General features: G+C 49.0%; 1 protein-coding gene across 1 annotated transcript; it reads left to right on the top strand.

Moving 5' to 3' along the window:
* The first annotated feature begins 9,215 nt into the window (after positions 1–9,215).
* Positions 9,216–18,318, top strand: TMED6 (transmembrane p24 trafficking protein 6). Its single transcript, XM_083165136.1, has 4 exons — positions 9,216–9,416; positions 11,787–11,913; positions 16,469–16,617; positions 18,049–18,318. The coding sequence occupies exons 1-4, from the start codon at positions 9,216–9,218 to the stop codon at positions 18,280–18,282; spliced, it is 711 nt and encodes a 236-aa protein (XP_083021262.1). The 3' UTR covers positions 18,283–18,318.
* Positions 18,319–19,478: the final 1,160 nt, after the last annotated feature.

The raw sequence follows: 19,478 nt of genomic DNA, 5'->3' as shown, positions 1-19,478 counted from the left end.
TGTGTAAGATTTCTAGGAGTGTCCAGAAATACCCCATCAGGGGTGCAGTAGATGACACATCCCATTTTACATAGTAAATCTCTACCCAGGAGGTTAGTCGGGGCCGCTGCAGCCAACAGAAAAGATTGTTTGGTATGCAGAGGCCCGCTTGTAACATCTGCTGGTTTCGTCAGTGGGTAATGCTGTATTTTTCCTGTTACCCCAATTGCTGCTACTAATTGCTTGGCACAACCTAGACCAGGAGGGAATGTTGTTAACGGGTTTGATGCAAAAAAAACTTTATATTTAAACTATTTCACTTACCCATATCTGAGGCTCCTCCCTCAGATATTGTCTTATGTTACCTGGATGTGGGGTGTATGTGTGTCCTACTCCCTGTTTGCATATATGTGTCATGCTTAGGGCGGCGTTGGCTACTAGGTGGGGCTATGGCTATGTGTTGAGACCTACCTGTCTTCTCCCATTGTGTCTCCCAGTTACTTACATATGTGTTATGTTTCCTATGGTTACTTACCCTGCAATGTCTGGCTATGTGTCCTTTGTTTTCACATTTGAAACATACCATTTGGTTTTGTCTTTCTGTCATAAATCGTTTGTCCAGATCAACAGCAGTTTTCTTTAAAGTGTGTATTGACATCTGTCTGCAGTTGGGGTGAATGGTTTCTGTGTTGGTTCTCAGATTTTCCCTAAGACCTTGTATCAGCACAGAGACAATCCCTCCCTTAAGATGTATGTTGTCCCTGGGGCTGGGGATACCAGAGTGTTTTGGCAACGCCTGTAAAGCACGGTTGAAATATCCGCTGGTGGACTCACCATCTTTCTGTGTGATGGTGAACCCTAGGGTATTTTCAACTGTCGCTGGGAAAGATACACCCAATTGTATATTTATTAGGCGTATATTTTCCTGGTTGCCCTGTTCAGTTAAAATCTTATCGCCCTCCACACCACTGTCTCGAATGAACTTCTGGACATCTATGTGTGAAGGGAGGCAAACTCTCAACATGTATCGCCAATCCTTATTGGTGGGCTCATCTGAATTTCCTCGCTCCCTTACAAATTTCTGACACTTTGCCAGATCTTTGCTGGGATCAGGGAAATTTTTGATGATTGAATGACGTTCCAATCGTGTCCATGTATTGTGCATGTCACTATCCTTTACAGGCATTACCTCATCCCCGTCTCCCCGTCCACAAGGAGGTTCCACTGTGTGCAGAGGGTGGATCTGTATCCCCCCTGCACCATTGGACAACATCCCATGAGCAACTATCTCTGTGTTGTGTTGTGTGTACTTACCTGTGTCTCCAATCGTGTTCCTGGCATCAGCCATCTCCTCGACCAGAATGGCAGCAGCAGCTTGGGCTGTCTCAGCCTCTCTCTCCTTTCTGCTAGCTTCGCAAGGGATGGCTGATGTCAGGAATCTCCCTTGTGGATCTGTATCTTGCTTATAGGGGGTAAAAACAGCGTACAAGTTAGCAATGGATACATTATTACTCATGTCTTTCTTAGGAGTCATTAACCCCTTCGGCACATATGGGGGTGGGGGAGCTGATTCTATTGTGGCAGCGGTTGCATTTTTATTGTGGCTGATTGCGTCTGGTATTGCCAGACCTCTGATTCCCCATTGTTCCTGTCCTTCCTTCTGCCACAATTTAAGAATATCTATATCCTTCACTCTCTCCTTACGACTGGAGAGTAGGCATATTTCATCTTTTACTGCCGATAAGATTTCTGGATCAAAGCTACCAACACTGGGAAATTCTAACTTGCTGCCTTGTGTCATTTTTCTCCATTTATTTTGGTAAACAACTGCGAGTTCACCGTGCTTCCTGCACATAATAAAAGCCGCCGATCCTTTTGGCCGGCTTGCTTCCTCCCTAACATGCACGTTATCACAGCGTGACCCGTTATTACCCATAATTACAGGAATAAACGTTCACAGCTTAATAGATACCGGTGGGTTATTTAAGTTGAGAGCTCCCCAACCACTCACTTCTCCACACAGTGGCACTATTCCGCAATCAAGCGTGAAGCCCACAATGCGAGGTAATGTACTCAATCACCAAGTCTTTCAACTAGCAGCGAACTTCTAGTCAACTTGCAAGGCGCGGCCTAATTTCTCCAGGGCCCAACAAACTTGTTTTCCTGTGCCCCCAGAAACTGGATTTCTAAAGTAGCTAATCGGAAACAACTGGGTTCCGATGTATCTTCTTGTACCCTCCTAGCGGAATTTAGTTCCACTGAAGGGGCAGTTCCTATGTGTACGTCGGCACGTACACCCTGTCCTAACTGGACTGTCCTACACTGGACTACACTGCGCTTGAGTCGTGCCGTCACACACCCGTTCGCCTCAGTTATTTTTCACACTGGGCGCTAGTTACACCTTGGTCTTATGCTTATTTTTGAAATATTTCTGTACAGAAAATCTTCCCAGGCCGGTAGCTTTTCACTAGATACTTATGCAGGTATAAATCCCTTATAATACGCTATAGGAATCTATTAAAATAATGCTTGAGTTGCTTGCTTAAAAAAAAATGAACAAAAAGAAAAACTTATTTTCTTTTATTAATCACCGCCCCATTCGCAGTATATTACTATACTGTTTAAATAAGGCTAGTGGTTTAATACTGTTCACCTTTGAGTTCCTATGTGTGCTGCATGTGCAGTACCAATGAACAGCCACGTGTGTACGTGCGCTGTTCACAGGCCGCCGATGAATCGGCCACCCACGTGTTCTATAGTGTATTTGCAAGATTGCGCTCGGGTTTCGCTATACGCAGTAATTGCGCCTAAATGTGGAATAAATCCCTTAACTCCGTCCGAAAGTTACGTATCAAGATGCGAAATAAATCCCGCACTTAATCCGTAAATCACGTACAAAGATGCGAAACTTTCCCGATGTGGGCACGTGCGCGCGCACCTTGCGTAATACACAATAGACGCTTTACGTTACTGCAAAAGGCCCAGGACTTGTCGCCACGTGGCGGAGTCCCTGGTTTTGCAGTAACTAACAATAAAAGTTATAGTTTTGCACAGAGGGGATCCTCTATGTACTATAATAAACACAGACTCCACGTGTGCGAACCTTATCGCACGTGGTACATATACTGTAATGAACAAGCAACTCAAGACACTATACCCCGTTAAACTACTTGTGGCAGGCAGAAGTACAGTTTACTAAATACTCAATATATGCTTTAAACACGTGGTTTTCACTTATTGTACTCTGGGTTCAACGCTAGCACTTCCCAAACCCCGCACCGCCGCGGACCCGGCCTATCCAGCAATGGATAATACTTCCACCCTTTTGCTGGTATAGGTCGGGTCGCACACCTGGTACTGAGTTCTGGAATGTGGAGCGGACGGACGATGCCCCCAATTGTTAATGGCGATTAAATATGACCAGAGAGACAATAAGTGAAAAGCGCAGGTTACGTAATAAGTCCGCAACCTGAGTACCCTTTATACCTAACTACGTGCGAACAAAACGTAGCGCAGCGTAGCTTACCTTTATTGTATATTATACACCAAGAACCGATACCTTAATAAGAGATCCCTTCGCAGTACTTTGTCTCTAATCTGCGAATATACCTTTAAGGATAGTGTCCGTAATATACCTTTATCGCTAAATGCGAATAACAGACACAAACCACAGTATAGAAGTAAGGAGATAAGAACTCCGCAAAAAGGTTGTATTTAAATCCCTAATGGACAAAAGGGGGTTACAGGAATAGAAAATACAGGTTTAACAGGTAATACAATAGACTAACAATAAAATACTATAATCAGGCTCTGCTAGGGGGAAGGAAACAGATACAAGACACAATCAGCCAACAATATAATAAGAATAAATACCGTTAATGCAACCGTTACTGTCTCATCAAATATGCGAAGCGCAGTCCGGTCAGAGCTCACTATCGTTCAGGGATGAACTATAGTCCGGTGGAAAGTCAGGGAAAGGTAGATGTGCCGAAGTGACTGTGACTGCTCTGGGTTGCCTATCTTATAGGGTCAGAAGGGGGAGGTCAAAGGCCATTTCCATTGGTCAGAGATCGTATGTCAGGTCCACTGTGATTGGGGGTAAGATGATACAACTGGTTTGACTAGGTGCAGGGGAGTGAACTTTAAGAGTCCTTTGTTTGATGGTTTCGGCGTCAGCAGTGATAAGAACCAGTTTCATCCAGATTCCTTTGTTACATACTTTCAACAGAAACTGTCTCTGGAATATGGATTATGTCCATAACTATCGGGCCTTGTCTATTGCGAAATATTCGCAATGACCGGAATACTACGCATAAGAAACGGAACGGAACGGTACTAAACATGATACAGACAGATGTATGCAGGGCTAACTAAGCTATGTGTGGCGTTCTAAACCTTTAACTATATTTTATTTAGTGTAAGTATGTTATTATGAATTTATGTGTGATAGTATGGCTACTCTTCTGGTCCACTTTGTCACACATACTCGGGTATGGAAACTTTATTTGCGCAACTCTGCGAACCAAAATGGCGGCCATACTATCCTAAAATGGCGTGTGTGCAACTAGACTTCCACAGCATCTTGTAGGCACTACATAGATTTATTGGATGTTCTGTTTCCCATACCATTATAGCATTAGCCAAATTAGTATGGACGCCAGATACTCTAATTAAACAAATGTGTGTAACTACTTAGTGTAACTAATTAATAACAAAAACTCTTACCCTTATTGTACCTATACACATATGCAATAGGGTTCGATGTGACATCCCACTGCATCTTTTGTGGTTTTTTTCCGGCACCTGAAATGATCAGGTGCTGGAAGAGGGCTGGTGGTAATATAGTGGAGCGTGCGGCAGAGTAGCAGAAGTAGTCAGCGAAGCCAGTGGTAGGCGGTAGGATATAAAAAACATTTCAAAACACTGGGCGGCCCTCTGATTGGCTGAGAGCCAATCAGAGGCCTCACATTCCAACAGCCACTGATTGGCTGAGAGAGCTCTCTCTCAGCTAATCAGTGGACCGACCAGTATTTTGAAATGTTTTTAATTTCAAAATACTGGGCGGTTTTTAATTTTAAAATACTAAATTAATTTGAATTTAATCTGCTGCCAGCTACGCTAACTGCCGCCACTGACCAGACCTCCTGCAGCCCGCACCCCTTCACCGCCCCCCACCTGACTACCGCTGCCGCAGATCACACTGCGGGCCCATGCATCGTATCAAGTGACACATACGATGGTATGTGATCCATGCAATTTGCCACAGCGATTTATCAAAATCGCACGGATCACATGCTATAACTCAAATATGTGTGGGTTCCATTAGTCACTCACTAGCAGCAGCATGATATAGGTGGGCGCACACCAGCACAGTTAAGAGACTGTGATCCTGTCCTCCTGTGTCTCTCTCCTGTCAGGGGTTCCATGTCCTGATAAAGGGGAAGAACCAGAACTTTACAGGACACCTCTCTGGTCCGGTGTTGTCCCTGTCCTGATGGAGGGTCAGAACCAGGACTTTAGAGGACACCTCACTGGTCCGGTGTGGTCCATGTCCTGATAAAGGGGAGGAACCAGAACTTTACAGGACACCTCTCTGGTCCCGTGTTGTCCCTGTCCTGATGAAAGGTCAGAACCAGAACTTTACAGGACACCTCTCCAGTCCTGTGTGGTCCATGTCCTGATGAAGGGGCAGAACTTTACAGGACACCTCACTGGTCCGGTGTGATCCATGTCCCGATAAAGGGGAAGAACCAAGAACTTTACAGGACACCTCTTCGGTCCTGTGTGGTCCATGTCCTGATGAAGGGGCAAAACAAGAACTTTACAGGACACCTCACTGGTCTGGTGTGGTCCATGTCCTGATGCAGGGGCAGAACCAGGACATTATAGCCCCTATAGCAACAGTTTGCAGGAGCCCCTAAATATTACCTCTAGAGGAGACCTGTCTACTTTCCCTAAATGGCCAAGAGGCTCCTGAAAATTGTAAGGCCAGCACCACCTGCTTGCATGTCGACCTTTTGTGTTGACCTGTGAATTGTCGACTAATCAACTGTATCCCCCTTTTCAGGACAGCTCAGGTCCTCGTGGCATACTCACTGGTCGCTTGTATGTGCAGCGACTTGTATTTTGCTATTAGTGATCAGTTAAGTGACCTATAAATGCCAGTATGTACTATCAGGGTGTAACAGCTGAGCAAATCCATCACTTCAGGATTAGCTGATGTCACTTGTGTATTACAGTATAAAGCTGACCACACTGCATTACATTAGGAGGCACAGTGGACAGCATTGCTATATACAACACGCTATATCGGACGGATCGCTCTGTAGGGCACAAACGGCGAGTTTTGTATTTGGTGCAGATTTGTGCACTTTTACCTCTCTCTTTCGGTCTTTTGTGAAATAGGGGGTGACATTCTATGCTTTGAGATAAAAGCGCATTTTTTTTAGCGCACCACATCGCCGCAAATCGCACTTTTTCAAATCGCACTTTTCTGTCAAAATTCGCATATTTAATGTGATGCGTTTTGGAGGCTGAAAAGTGCGAAGTGGTGCGATTTGCGGCGAATTGGTGCGCTGTCTTTAGTCCTGAAAATGTGCGATTTTCATGTCTGAAAATCGCACGTTTGCAGGAAAGCGCAAAGTAAAAAAAAAACGCGCGCAGGGTCCCCCGCCAGAGCATAACCAGCCCCGGGCTCATTGAGCCGGTGCTGGTGACATAAAATCAGGGTCCCAGACAAATAGGGGTCCCCTTGATTTAATGAAACCAGCACCAGGCTCAAGGTCCGGCGCTGGTTCCCAAAATATGGGGGACAAAATGACTAGGGGTCCCCCGTATTTTAAGAACCAGCACCGGACCCAACCAGCCAGCAGGGTAATGCCACAGCCGGGGGACACTTATTATATAAGGTCCCGCGGCCAAAGCATTAACCCCCTGGCTGGTCAGCATGGGCAGGGGTCTTGGGGAAGTGGGGACCCCCCCAATGAAGGGTTCCCCCCCCTCCAGGACTTACCAGCCCATGCTGATAGTCCGGGGCTGTCCCCGATGCCCCTGGGCGGTGGGCATCGCAATGCCCCAGCATGCGGGGCATTAAAGGGCCCGCTGGCACTTGTAGTTCTACAGTACAAAAAATAGTTAAAGAAAACACACTGACACCCTGTCAAATAAAAGTTTAATACACACATAACACACACACACTGATACTTACCTACCTTGAGCCCGTCGGTCGGTCCCTGGATCCTGGGTCCGGGCTCCGGGGCTCCAGGGCAGAAGAGTCCGGTTCCGGGGCCTTGGTCCTGGTTCCGGGGCTGGTCCTGGGGTTCCAGGGCTCCTGGCCTGAAGAATCCGGGGACCGGGATCCGAGGTAGTCCCCAGGGGTACCTAAGGAAGAAAATCCTACTCACCTGGTCCCCGGCGACGACCTCGGCATCCTCTCCGGCTGAAGCGCTGCTCCCATCTGGTACCCGGCTTACAGGACTTTCGCCGGGGACCAGGTGAGTAGGATTTCCTTCCTTAGGTACCCCTGGGGACTACCTCGGATCCCGGATTCTTCAGGCCAGGAGCCCCGGAACCCCAGGACCAGCCCCGGAACCAGGACCAAGGCCCCGGAACCGGACTCTTCTGCCCTGGAGCCCCGGAGCCCGGACCCAGGATCCAGGGACTGACCGACGGGCTCAAGGTAGGTAAGTATCAGTGTGTGTGTGTTATGTGTGTATTAAACTTTTATTTGACAGGGTGTCAGTGTGTTTTCTTTAACTATTTTTTGTACTGTAGAACTACAAGTGCCAGCGGGCCCTTTAATGCCCCGCATGCTGGGGCATTGCGATGCCCACCGCCCAGGGGCATCGGGGACAGCCCCGGACTATCAGCATGGGCTGGTAAGTCCTGGAGGGGGGGGAACCCTTCATTGGGGGGGTCCCCACTTCCCCAGGACCCCTGCCCATGCTGACCAGCCAGGGGGTTAATGCTTTGGCCGCGGGACCTTATATAATAAGTGTCCCCCGGCTGTGGCATTACCCTGCTGGCTGGTTGGGTCCGGTGCTGGTTCTTAAAATACGGGGGACCCCTAGTCATTTTGTCCCCCGTATTTTGGGAACCAGCGCCAGACCTTGAGCCTGGTGCTGGTTTCATTAAATCAAGGGGACCCCTATTTGTCGGGGACCCTGATTTTATGTCACCAGCACCGGCTCAATGAGCCCGGGGCTGGTTATGCTCTGGCGGGGGACCCCGTGCGTTTTTTTTTATTTTAACCGTTTTTTTTATTTTTAACACCAGAACCCTGCACAGAACATTGCGATCTGTGCAGGGTTCTGGCTACTTCGCTAAAGAGAACCTGGTCTGAAATAAGTGCGTTAATTAGACACCTAAAAAGTGCGATTTGCAAATGCGCATTGCATTAAATAAGCGAGTTGTATACTGTTCTGTACGAAAACATCTGGATGCGATAAAAATGCGAATTAATCTCGCACTTTTAGTCCGCATACCTTAACGCACATAATATGCGATTTCAGTCCCTTAGCGCATCCCATTAAATTGGCGATTTCACGGAAAAATGCGATATCGCCATTTTGTGGTCTAATTAACGCAAAAAAACGCAGATCTCATCCCATAGAATGTCATCCAGGAAGTTTTTTGTCTAGTAAGTCTGCTGATGTTACACAGTGATGTCACATATGGACACCTAGGCCCTTATTCTAGTTGATTTGGTACCAGGGCATGTTAGCACGGGTGACTTATGTTTAAGCTCTGCATGTGCAAATATTCTCATATGCAGAGCTCATGTGCAGGATTTCTGTGTGGGCACCTTCGCCGACTTGCATAGTCGGTGTGGCACTCGCAGGCAGACAGCTGATGTCACAGGATGTCAGCCGCCCACCCAGTTCTCGGACCCGGATTCCGCATCTCTAAGTCAGCCCAGACTGACTTAGATTTGCGAGCAGGGTAGAAATCATTTCGGCCACGAACGCTACCCTGCGAATGAATGTTTATGCAAAACATACATTCGCAAAGTGGCAGGGATATTCACATGTTGCTGGGGGGGTGGGCATTCCTACACCCAGCGGGCAGTGTTAGAACTACTGCTGCTCAGCGAGCCAATCAGAATGACCCCCCTAGTACATCTGCTCCAGTGATACTCCAAGGAAGTGTAAGTACCAGTCAGTAGGCTGGACAGGTTAATGATTGCTCAGGTGTACACCAGCTGCACTGTTCAGTCACTGCCTGCTCCTGGGCACACCATGCTCCCTGCTGCTGTTTTTCTCCTGGTGCTGCTGTGCCCAGGCATGCCGCAGAAGTCCGAGCCCCTCAGCAGTCCCAACTCTGAGCCGTTATTCCGTGGGGCAGATCGCTATGACTTCGCCATCTTGGTGGGCCCTGCGGGCACAGAATGCGTCTGGCACTTTGCACATCAGAGCGGCAACTTTTTCTTTGGCTACGAGGTAAGGGGGCATTTGCGACCAACATCTGTGTCACTTTATGGTTGTTGGGACATGCTGGGACTTGTAGTTCCACAGCAGCTGGCGAGATGCAGGTTGATCAGCCTTTGATTCAACTGTCTATATTCAATGTTACATGCCATTTATGTGTTACATTTATTCATCATGCGCGCTGCATGTATGACTCACGTATGAGTCACGTGTTGCTGTCCGGAGTTACTATGACAGGTGATTGCTGCGTTATTCATCCTGGGTCACTAGGGAAGGAGACGGGTCAGATAACGGATGTATGGGAGGGTATCCGGGTCATAGGCTGATACCATAAGGAAATTTGTAAAAAAATAGGTGTATTTGTATTTAGAAATACACTTATTTTTGACATTTACTATCCCGAAAACACGGCAATTCGTATTCGTAATGATGTGCTATCTATACGAATACGAATTGCCGTATTTTCGGGATAATAAATGTCAAAAAGTGTATTTTTAAATACAAATACACCTATTTTTTACAAATTTCCTTTAGTAAATTTCCCCCCATATGGCCAAGTGTGCTGAGCACAGCGAGATACCTGGCTCGCAGCATGGCAAGGGGGACGGACTATAATAATTTGGGGACCATGGGCCTTATTCTAGTTCTTTCTGACTAAATCCTTCTTAGATGGACAAAACCATGTGCACTGCAGGGGGGCAGATGTAAAATGTTCAGAGAGAGAATTAGATTTGGGTGAGTTATTTTGTTTCTGTGCAGGGTAAATACTGGCTGTTTTTTTTACACTGCAAATATAGACATCACTTTGAATTAAACCCCACCCAAATCTAATTCTCTCTGCACATTTTACATCTGCCCCACCTGCAGTGCACATGGTTTTGTCCATCTAAGAAGGATTTTGTCAGGAAGAGTGAACTAGAATAAGGCCCCATGTGCTGAAATCTACAAATTGACGGCCAACAAATATTAAAAAAAAAAAAACATTTCCCTGCTGACCTTTAGTTTGTGTTGGCATTTTGTATGTGTTGCCCTATATTCTATACCATGCCCATATAGGAGTACACAGTCCCCTCTCGTAGTGGCTTGTGCTGATGCAATAGCTACAACCTGACCATCTGCTGCCAGCCAAATTGTTCTCAGGAGCCCTTATCTCCCAGCAAGGTGACCCCTGGCGTTCCAGTGTGCGAACACAGTCACCGAGCACAGATCTTCTACCTGCTAATAATACGTCTTGGTTCATGTGTAGTGATGGGAACATTCATTCTATTCCATGGACAGAGGCACGGGGGCCCGTGTGCAGGCTCTGACTGGGCCCCTGTCTCTGGCATGCACATGTCTCTGGGACCCCTCTATTGTGCTTTGCACCAATCATCAGAAAATAGCCACGGCAGAGACTGATAAAGTAGAAATAGATAAAATGCGACATGTACTAAACCTTGAAAAGTGATAAAATGGAGACCAATCAATCAGCTTCTAGCGGTCATTTTTCAACCACAGCCTGTGACATGGCAGTTAAGAGCTGATTGACTGCCTGTTTATCACTCTCCATTTTATCACTTCTCAAGCTTAGTAAATTTGTCCCAAAGTACCAACCATCCAGCTACTTACACTCGTGTGTTTGAAAATCAGGCAATAGTGGTCATCATCACATCCCACATAGGGCAATAGTGGTCAGCCTCGCATGGGGCAATAGTGGTCAGCCTCGCATGGGGCAATAGTGGTCAGCCTCGCATGGGGCAATAGTGGTCAGCCTCGCATGGGGCAATAGTGGTCAGCCTCGCATGGGGCAATAGTGGTCAGCCTCGCATGGGGCAATAGTGGTCAGCCTCGCATGGGGCAATAGTGGTCAGCCTCGCATCGGGCAATAGCGGTCAGCCTCGCATCCCACATATTGCAATAGTGGTCAGCCTCACATCGGGCAATACCGGTCCGCCTCACATCCTACATAGGGCAATAGTGGTCAGCCTCGCATTGGGCAATAGCGGTCAGCCTCCCATCCCACATATTGCAATAGTGGTCAGCCTCACATCGGGCAATACCGGTCCGCCTCACATCCTACATAGGGCAATAGTGGTCAACCCTCGCATTGGGCAATAGCGGTGAGCCTCACATCGGGCAATAGCGGTCAGCCTCGCATCGGGCAATAGCGGTCAGCCTCACATCCCACATAGGGCAATAGTGGTCAGCCTCACATCCCACATAGGGCAATAGTGGTCAGCCTCACATAGGGCAATAGTGGTCAGCCTCGCATCGGGCAATAGTGGTCAGCCTCGCATCGGGCAATAGTGGTCAGCCTCGCATCGGGCAATAGTGGTCAGCCTTGCATTGGGCAATAGTGGTAAGCGCCATCTTCTCTCACTGGCCAATGCATATTTTCTGCAGGTACAATGGACGTCCGGACTTATGCAGGACAGATACGTGTCCGCCTCAGCCCACACTCCACAGGGATTTCTCATTGAGTCCTCAAAAGATGTACGTGGACAAATCAACTTCCAGACCACGGAGACAGGTGAGCAGCGGCCCTATAAAGTCTTATACCCTTCTCTTTTACCATTGGGACAGTTCTTGCATTTAGAAGCCTGTATCCTAGTCATCATTTCTGGGATAATATTTTTCACTAATGCAGCCAGTACAATGCGTATCTCATTTATACTAGAACCAATGGATAGGGATTTTATTAATGCATGCGTTTGCCATATGTAGCCTATAGGGGCAGCACCAGTAATCCTGAGATGGGTGAGGTATAAAAGATCTACATAAATGAGACAATAAGTAGGTCGACAAGCATTGGCAACATGGTCAAGAGGTTGACATGGAAGAGGTAGACAGTAGAAAAGGTACCGCACGGGTCACCACTCTCCGCTCCACCGCCTGTACGGGTCACAGCTCTTTCTCCGCTCCATCTCGCGTACGGGTCACCATTCTCTTCGCTCCACCTCCCCTACAGGTCACCGCACTCTTTGCTCCACCTCCCGTACAGGTCACCGCTCTCTTTGCTCCAACTCTCGTACAGATCACCGCTCTCTTTGCTCCACCTCCCGTACAGGTCACCGCTCTTTTTGCTCCACCTCCCGTACAGGTCACCGCTCTCTCTGCTCCACCTCCTGTACAAGTCACCGCTCTCTTTGCTCCACCTCCCCTACAGGTCACCGCTCTCTCTGCTCCATTTCCCGTACAGGTCACCGCTCTCTCTGCTCCATTTCCCGTACAGGTCAAAGCTCTCTCTGCTCCATCTCCCGTATAGGTCAGCCCTCTCTGCTCCATCTCCCGTATAGGTCAACACTCGCTCTGCTTAATCTCCCGTACATGTCTCCGCTCTCTCTGCTCCATCTCCCGTACATGTCTCCGCTCTCTCTGCTCCATCTCCCGTACAGGTCAACCCCTCTCTCTGCACCATCTCCAGGAAAGGTCACCGCTTTCTCTGATCCACCTCCCGTGGAGGTCGCCGCTTTCTCTGCTTCACTTCCCGTACAGGTCACCCCTCTCTCTACTCCATTTCTCGTACAGGTCCCCGCTCTCTCTGCTCCATCTCCCGTAGAGGTTCCCCGCTCTCTCTGCTCCATCTCCCGTACAGGTCCCCGCTCTCTCTGCTCCATCTCCCGTACAGGTTCCCGCTCTCTCTGCTCCATCTCCCGTACAGGTCCCCGCTCTCTCTGCTCCGTCTCCCGTACAGCTCACTGCTCTCTCTGCTCCATCTCCCGTACAGCTCACCGCTCTCTCTGCTCCATTTCCCGTATAGCTCACCGCACTCTCTGCTCCATCTCCCATACAGGTCCCTGCTCTCTCTGCTCCATCTCCCGTACAAGTCCCCGCTCTCTCTGCTCCATCTCCCGTACAGGTCCCCGCTCTCTCTGCTCCATCTCCCGTACAGGTCCCCGCTCTCTCTGCTCCATCTCCCGTACAGGTCACCTCTCTCTTTGCTCCACCTCCCGTACAGGTCACCGCTCTTTTTGCTCCACCTCCCGTACAGGTCACCGCTCTCTTTGCTCCACCTCCCCTACAGGTCACCGCTCTCTCTGCTCCATTTCCCGTAGAGGTCACCGCTCTCTCTGCTCCATTTCCCGTACAGGTCACAGCTCTCTCTGCTCCATCTCCTGTATAGGTCACCCCTCTCTGCTCCATCTCCCGTATAGGTCACCACTCGCTCTGCTTCATCTCCCGTACATGTCTCCGCTCTCTCTGCTCCATCTCCCGTACATGTCTCCGCTCTCTCTGCTCCATCTCCCGTACAGGTCAACCCCTCTCTCTGCACCATCTCCAGGAAAGGTCACCGCTCTCTCTGCTCCACCTCCCGTAGAGGTCACCGCTCTCTCTGCTTCACTTCCCATACAGGTCACCGGTCTCTCTGCTCCATCTCCCGTACAGGTCCCAGCTCTCTCTGCTCCATCTCCCGTACAGGTCCCCGCTCTCTCTGCTCCATCTCCCATACAGGTCCCCGCTCTCTCTGCTCCATCTCACATACAGGTCCCCGCTCTCTCTGCTCCATCTCCCGTACAGGTTCCCACTCTCTCTGCTCCATCTCCCGTACAGCTCACCGCTCTTTCTGTTCCACCTCCCGTACAGGTCACCGCTCTTTCTGCTCCATCTCCCATACAGGTCACCGCTCTTTCTGCTCCATCTCCCGTACAGGTCACCACTCTTTGCTCCACCTCCCGTACAGTTCACCTCTCTCTGCTCCATCTCCCATACATGTCACCACTCTTTGCTCCACCTCCAGTACAGGTCACCACTCTCTCTGCTCCATTTTCCAAACAGGTCACAGCTCTCTCTGCTCCCTCTCCCGTACAGGTCACCGCTCTCTTTGCTCCACCTCCCCTACAGGTCACCGCTCTCTCTGCTCCATTTCCCGTAGAGGTCACCGCTCTCTCTGCTCCATTTCCCGTACAGGTCACAGCTCTCTCTGCTCCATCTCCTGTATAGGTCACCCCTCTCTGCTCCATCTCCCGTATAGGTCACCACTCGCTCTGCTTCATCTCCCGTACATGTCTCCGCTCTCTCTGCTCCATCTCCCGTACATGTCTCCACTCTCTCTGCTCCATCTCCCGTACAGGTCAACCCCTCTCTCTGCTCCATCTCCCATACATGTCACCACTCTTTGCTCCACCTCCAGTACAGGTCACCACTCTCTCTGCTCCATTTTCCATACAGGTCACAGCTCTCTCTGCTCCCTCTCCCGTACAGGTCACCGCTCTCTCTGCTCCATCTCCCATACAGGTCATTACTCTTTGCTCCACCTCCCATACAGGTTACAGCTCTCTCTGCTCCATTTCCCGTACAGGTCACCACTCTCTCTGCTCCACCTCCCATACAGGTTACAGCTCTCTCTGCTTCATTTCCCATACAGGTCACCACTCTCTCTGCTCCATCTCCCATACAGGTCAACCTCTCTCTCTGCACCATCTCCAGGAAAGGTCACCGCTCTCTCTGCTCCACCTGTACAGGTCACCGCTCTCTCTGCTCCATCTCTCGTACAGGTCACCGTTCCCTCCGCTCCATCTCCCGTACAGCTCACCGCTCTTTCTGTTCCACCTCCCGTACAGGTCACCGCTCTTTCTGCTCCATCTCCCATACAGGTCACCGCTCTTTCTGCTCCATCTCCCGTACAGGTCACCACTCTTTGCTCCACCTCCCGTACAGTTCACCTCTCTCTGCTCCATCTCCCATACATGTCACCACTCTTTGCTCCACCTCCAGTACAGGTCACCACTCTCTCTGCTCCATTTTCCATACAGGTCACAGCTCTCTCTGCTCCCTCTCCCGTACAGGTCACCGCTCTCTTTGCTCCACCTCCCCTACAGGTCACCGCTCTCTCTGCTCCATTTCCCGTAGAGGTCACCGCTCTCTCTGCTCCATTTCCCGTACAGGTCACAGCTCTCTCTGCTCCATCTCCTGTATAGGTCACCCCTCTCTGCTCCATCTCCCGTATAGGTCACCACTCGCTCTGCTTCATCTCCCGTACATGTCTCCGCTCTCTCTGCTCCATCTCCCGTACATGTCTCCGCTCTCTCTGCTCCATCTCCCGTACAGGTCAACCCCTCTCTCTGCACCATCTCCAGGAAAGGTCACCGCTCTCTCTGCTCCACCTCCCGTAGAGGTCACCGCTCTCTCTGCTTCACTTCCCATACAGGTCACCGGTCTCTCTGCTCCATCTCCCGTACAGGTCCCAGCTCTCTCTGCTCCATCTCCCGTACAGGTCCCCGCTCTCTCTGCTCCATCTCCCATACAGGTCCCCGCTCTCTCTGCTCCATCTCCCGTACAGGTCCCCGCTCTCTCTGCTCCATCTCCCGTACAGGTTCCCACTCTCTCTGCTCCATCTCCCGTACAGCTCACCGCTCTTTCTGTTCTTCCTCCCGTACAGGTCACCGCTCTTTCTGCTCCATCTCCCATACAGGTCACCGCTCTTTCTGCTCCATCTCCCGTACAGGTCACCACTCTTTGCTCCACGTCCCGTACAGTTCACCTCTCTCTGCTCCATCTCCCATACATGTCACCACTCTTTGCTCCACCTCCAGTACAGGTCACCACTCTCTCTGCTCCATTTTCCATACAGGTCACAGCTCTCTCTGCTCCCTCTCCCGTACAGGTCACCGCTCTCTCTGCTCCATCTCCCATACAGGTCATCACTCTTTGCTCCACCTCCCATACAGGTTACAGCTCTCTCTGCTCCATTTCCCGTACAGGTCACCACTCTCTCTGCTCCACCTCCCATACAGGTTACAGCTCTCTCTGCTCCATTTCCCATACAGGTCACCACTCTCTCTGCTCCATCTCCCATACAGGTCAACCTCTCTCTCTGCACCATCTCCAGGAAAGGTCACCGCTCTCTCTGCTCCACCTGTACAGGTCACCGCTCTCTCTGCTCCATCTCTCGTACAGGTCACCGTTCCCTCCGCTCTATCTCCTCTACAGGTCACAGCTCTCTCTGATCCACCTCCTGTACAGGTCACTGCTCTCTCTGCTCCATCTCCCATACAGGTCACCCCTTTCTGCTCCATCTCCCGTACAGGTCACCGCTCTCTCTGCTTCATCTCCCGTACAGGTCACAGCTCTCTCTTCTTTCTCAGGATTTTATCAGCTGTGTGTGAATAACTGGCAGAATCACTTCGGCTCAGTCCAGGTCTACCTCAACTTTGGCGTATTTTACGATGGCGTAGGACCCGAGCATCCTGAGGACCACCGGCAGAAGCTTAATGACACCCTGGCAACTATTGAGGCAAGTACCAATAATACCACACAATATGGGATCCGAACTATTGGTCAACAAGCAATCCAATTAGATAATTGGGAACCAAACAAGCAAAGAGAACCATGGTACGCCAATTAGGGGGACACCTGCTCAAATTGGCATGAAAAACTAATGTTAACCACTGGGTCAATCGACTCTATTGAAGACATTTACTAGGACGGGAGTTCTATTTCACATGGCATGTTGCTATTATTGCTACCATTTCTTTTTTTTTTAGCACCTTCTAGAAGATAATAGATCGTATCTGATTGGTTGTCCATAGCAATATCCCATGTAAAAGAATTCCTATCTTAGTAAATTTCCCACTATGATCCACACCCTTCAATGCACTGGACCAGGGGTTCCCAAACTTTTTTGACTCACGGCACCCTGAAGCATCAGAATTTTTTTGTGGCACCCCTAGGCTATAGGTTTCTCATTGACAAATTCAGAAACAAATATTAAATTAAATAAATTGTGTTTATATCTCATCCTTAGGATCAGTTATGTTGTAATGGACAAAATGTACTTCTGTTTGTCCATAATTTTACAATTATATTGGATATAAAGAACTTGAATTGGTCCTGGACCATAAACCCAAGGCACCCCAGGGTGCCACGGCACACAGTTTGGGAACCACTGCACTGGACATAGATTTGGCAGATATCCCTGTACACCAGTGGTCAGGGAACTCGGTCCTCATTACCCCACACAGTGCACGTTTTGCTGGTAACCCAGCAGGTGCACAGGTGTACTAATTACTCACAGACACATTTTATAAGGTCCGCAGGTGGAGTTAATTATATCACTTGATTCTGTGAGGAGACCTGCAAAACATGCACTGCGTGCAGTAATGAGGACCGAGTTCCCTGACCACTGCTGTACACAGATTATGTTGGGGAACATAACATAAGGGAAGTGCTTGACAACTACACAAGGCTTCTAGTCATTACTTTTTGGATGCAAGTCCCTTCCATGGGTCATAAATGTAGCATTTGGGGTGGTACCACCAGCATAGCTTGAACATCCCCCATGGTCACAATCATTGGTCTAATTCAGCTTTGTTAGCAAGGCAAAAAAACATGGTGCACTGCACGTGGGTCAGATTTAACAGGTACAGAGAGAGTTGGAGTGGGTAGGTTATACGTTTCTGGCTGTTTTTGTTTCTTACACTGCAACTTAGATTTCACTTTGAACACACCCCACCCAAATCGAATTCTCTCTGCACGTTACATCTGCCCCCTGCAGCGCAGAATGGTTTTCCCAGTTGAGCACTGTTTTGCTTTGCAAACAAAACTGAATGAGGCCCAATATCAGGAACATACAACTGCACTAAAGTTTTTTCCGCTGGTGGATCATGGAGAGTGAAATATTAGGCGAGGGGCTTTAATTCTAGCTTCTGCCCTTTGTCCCCTCCAGCAAAGCGCCCAGCTGGTACAGAACCGTGTCCTGCACATGTGGAGATACTATAACTTTGCCCGCATGAGGAGAGGCTCGGACTACTACAGACTGATGTCCAACTATCACTACGTGAACTGGTGGTCGGCCGGCACCAGCCTGCTGATCGTGGTCTCTGGGGTCCTGCAGCTCTATTTCCTGAAGCGCCTGTTCCTAGTGAAGCCTACCACGGAGACACAGAAGCCACGTTGCTGAGGACACACAGTGGGCCACTTCTGGATCACAAGAAGAATATTCTGATCCTCCTTGTACGATAACGTATTAATGTGCAGCTGAAGTTTTGTGTCACGTGTGATCCCCTTATTGGTTAGTGTTCAGTAATTACACCAGCCCTGTCCTGTTCATGACGGACTCCCAATATGGTGTAATGTTATAGTCCAGGCAGATTATTATCCCGCATGTCAGGGCCGTTCTCCTGATAGACCCTGGACGCAGATGATGTGGGGTTCTCCTTCCCAGTGCTGGTAACCTAATTCTGGTTCTCTAGTGAGGGGGGATACACAGGCCTCACATACAGAGTGTGCAAGACTCCAAGCCAATGGAACAATGTGTTATTATTTACAATAAATGACTGTGGGAGACTTGTGTACTTTGTGTAGTGTTTATCTCCAACCTGCCATTAACCACATAGGCTCAATACACACTATAATATTATCTGCCCAATAACCTGGTAATGGCTGGGAGCAAATGACAATAAACCATTTGCTCCCAGACAAATCTTTATTTCCCCCCTTTATGTTACCCCAATCCTACCCCAATACATGCAGAGTGCAGGAATAACCAGTGGCCCCTACCACAGCCACTTTAAGCTGGTGGAGGAAGTAACTGATGCTGGTGCATGTTCCCCAGAATGCCTGCCCCATTGTGGTATCACAGCAGAAAGTCCGGGGTGCCAGAGGTGATCTGTACTGCACTTGTGCAAAAAAAAGACCTACTCCAGGTTGCATCATATGCGTCATAGCCTGGCAAGCAACTGCAGTTCCCCAATGTGCCGCAGTAATGTCTTGATGAAGCCAAGTCACAGCAATCTTCCCACTGTGGGGTGAAAACAAAGCGATGGAGACTTTCCCCCCATAAGAGTTATATTTACTAAAAAGTCAATTTGTATGCATTACAAATTCCATATCAATGAAAATCATTGTAGTTGATGTGTTTGAGGAGCTAAAATACACATTTACTAGCAGATGATTTTACATTACTTAGGGCAGTGTGCACAGATAATTATCGCCGACGGGGCTATCCCCCATGTCAAACCAAACCCCCAATAAATGACCATTTTTTCCCTGGAAAGTGCCATGAAAATACATAAATCTGCGGCTTTTCATGGTCCCCGTGTATGTTCCTGACATAAACTTGGTTGGTAAAAATGGGTTTTACTTGGATAGGGTGAT

This window comes from Crinia signifera, chromosome 11 (genome assembly GCF_055691185.1).
Source record: "Crinia signifera chromosome 11, ASM5569118v1, whole genome shotgun sequence".
NCBI lineage: Eukaryota > Metazoa > Chordata > Amphibia > Anura > Myobatrachidae > Crinia > Crinia signifera.
The sequence above is the reverse complement of the archived record's forward strand: the minus strand, read 5'-3'. Positions and strand labels throughout refer to the sequence as shown.

Coding starts and splice junctions, on each gene's coding strand:
- TMED6 (XM_083165136.1), top strand. CDS start 9,216: ATGCTCCCTGCTGCTGTTTTTCTCCTGGTGCTGCTGTGCCCAGGCATG. Junction 9,417..11,786: donor ACTTTTTCTTTGGCTACGAG/GTAAGGGGGCAT, acceptor TATTTTCTGCAG/GTACAATGGACGTCCGGACT. Junction 16,618..18,048: donor ACACCCTGGCAACTATTGAG/GCAAGTACCAAT, acceptor TGTCCCCTCCAG/CAAAGCGCCCAGCTGGTACA.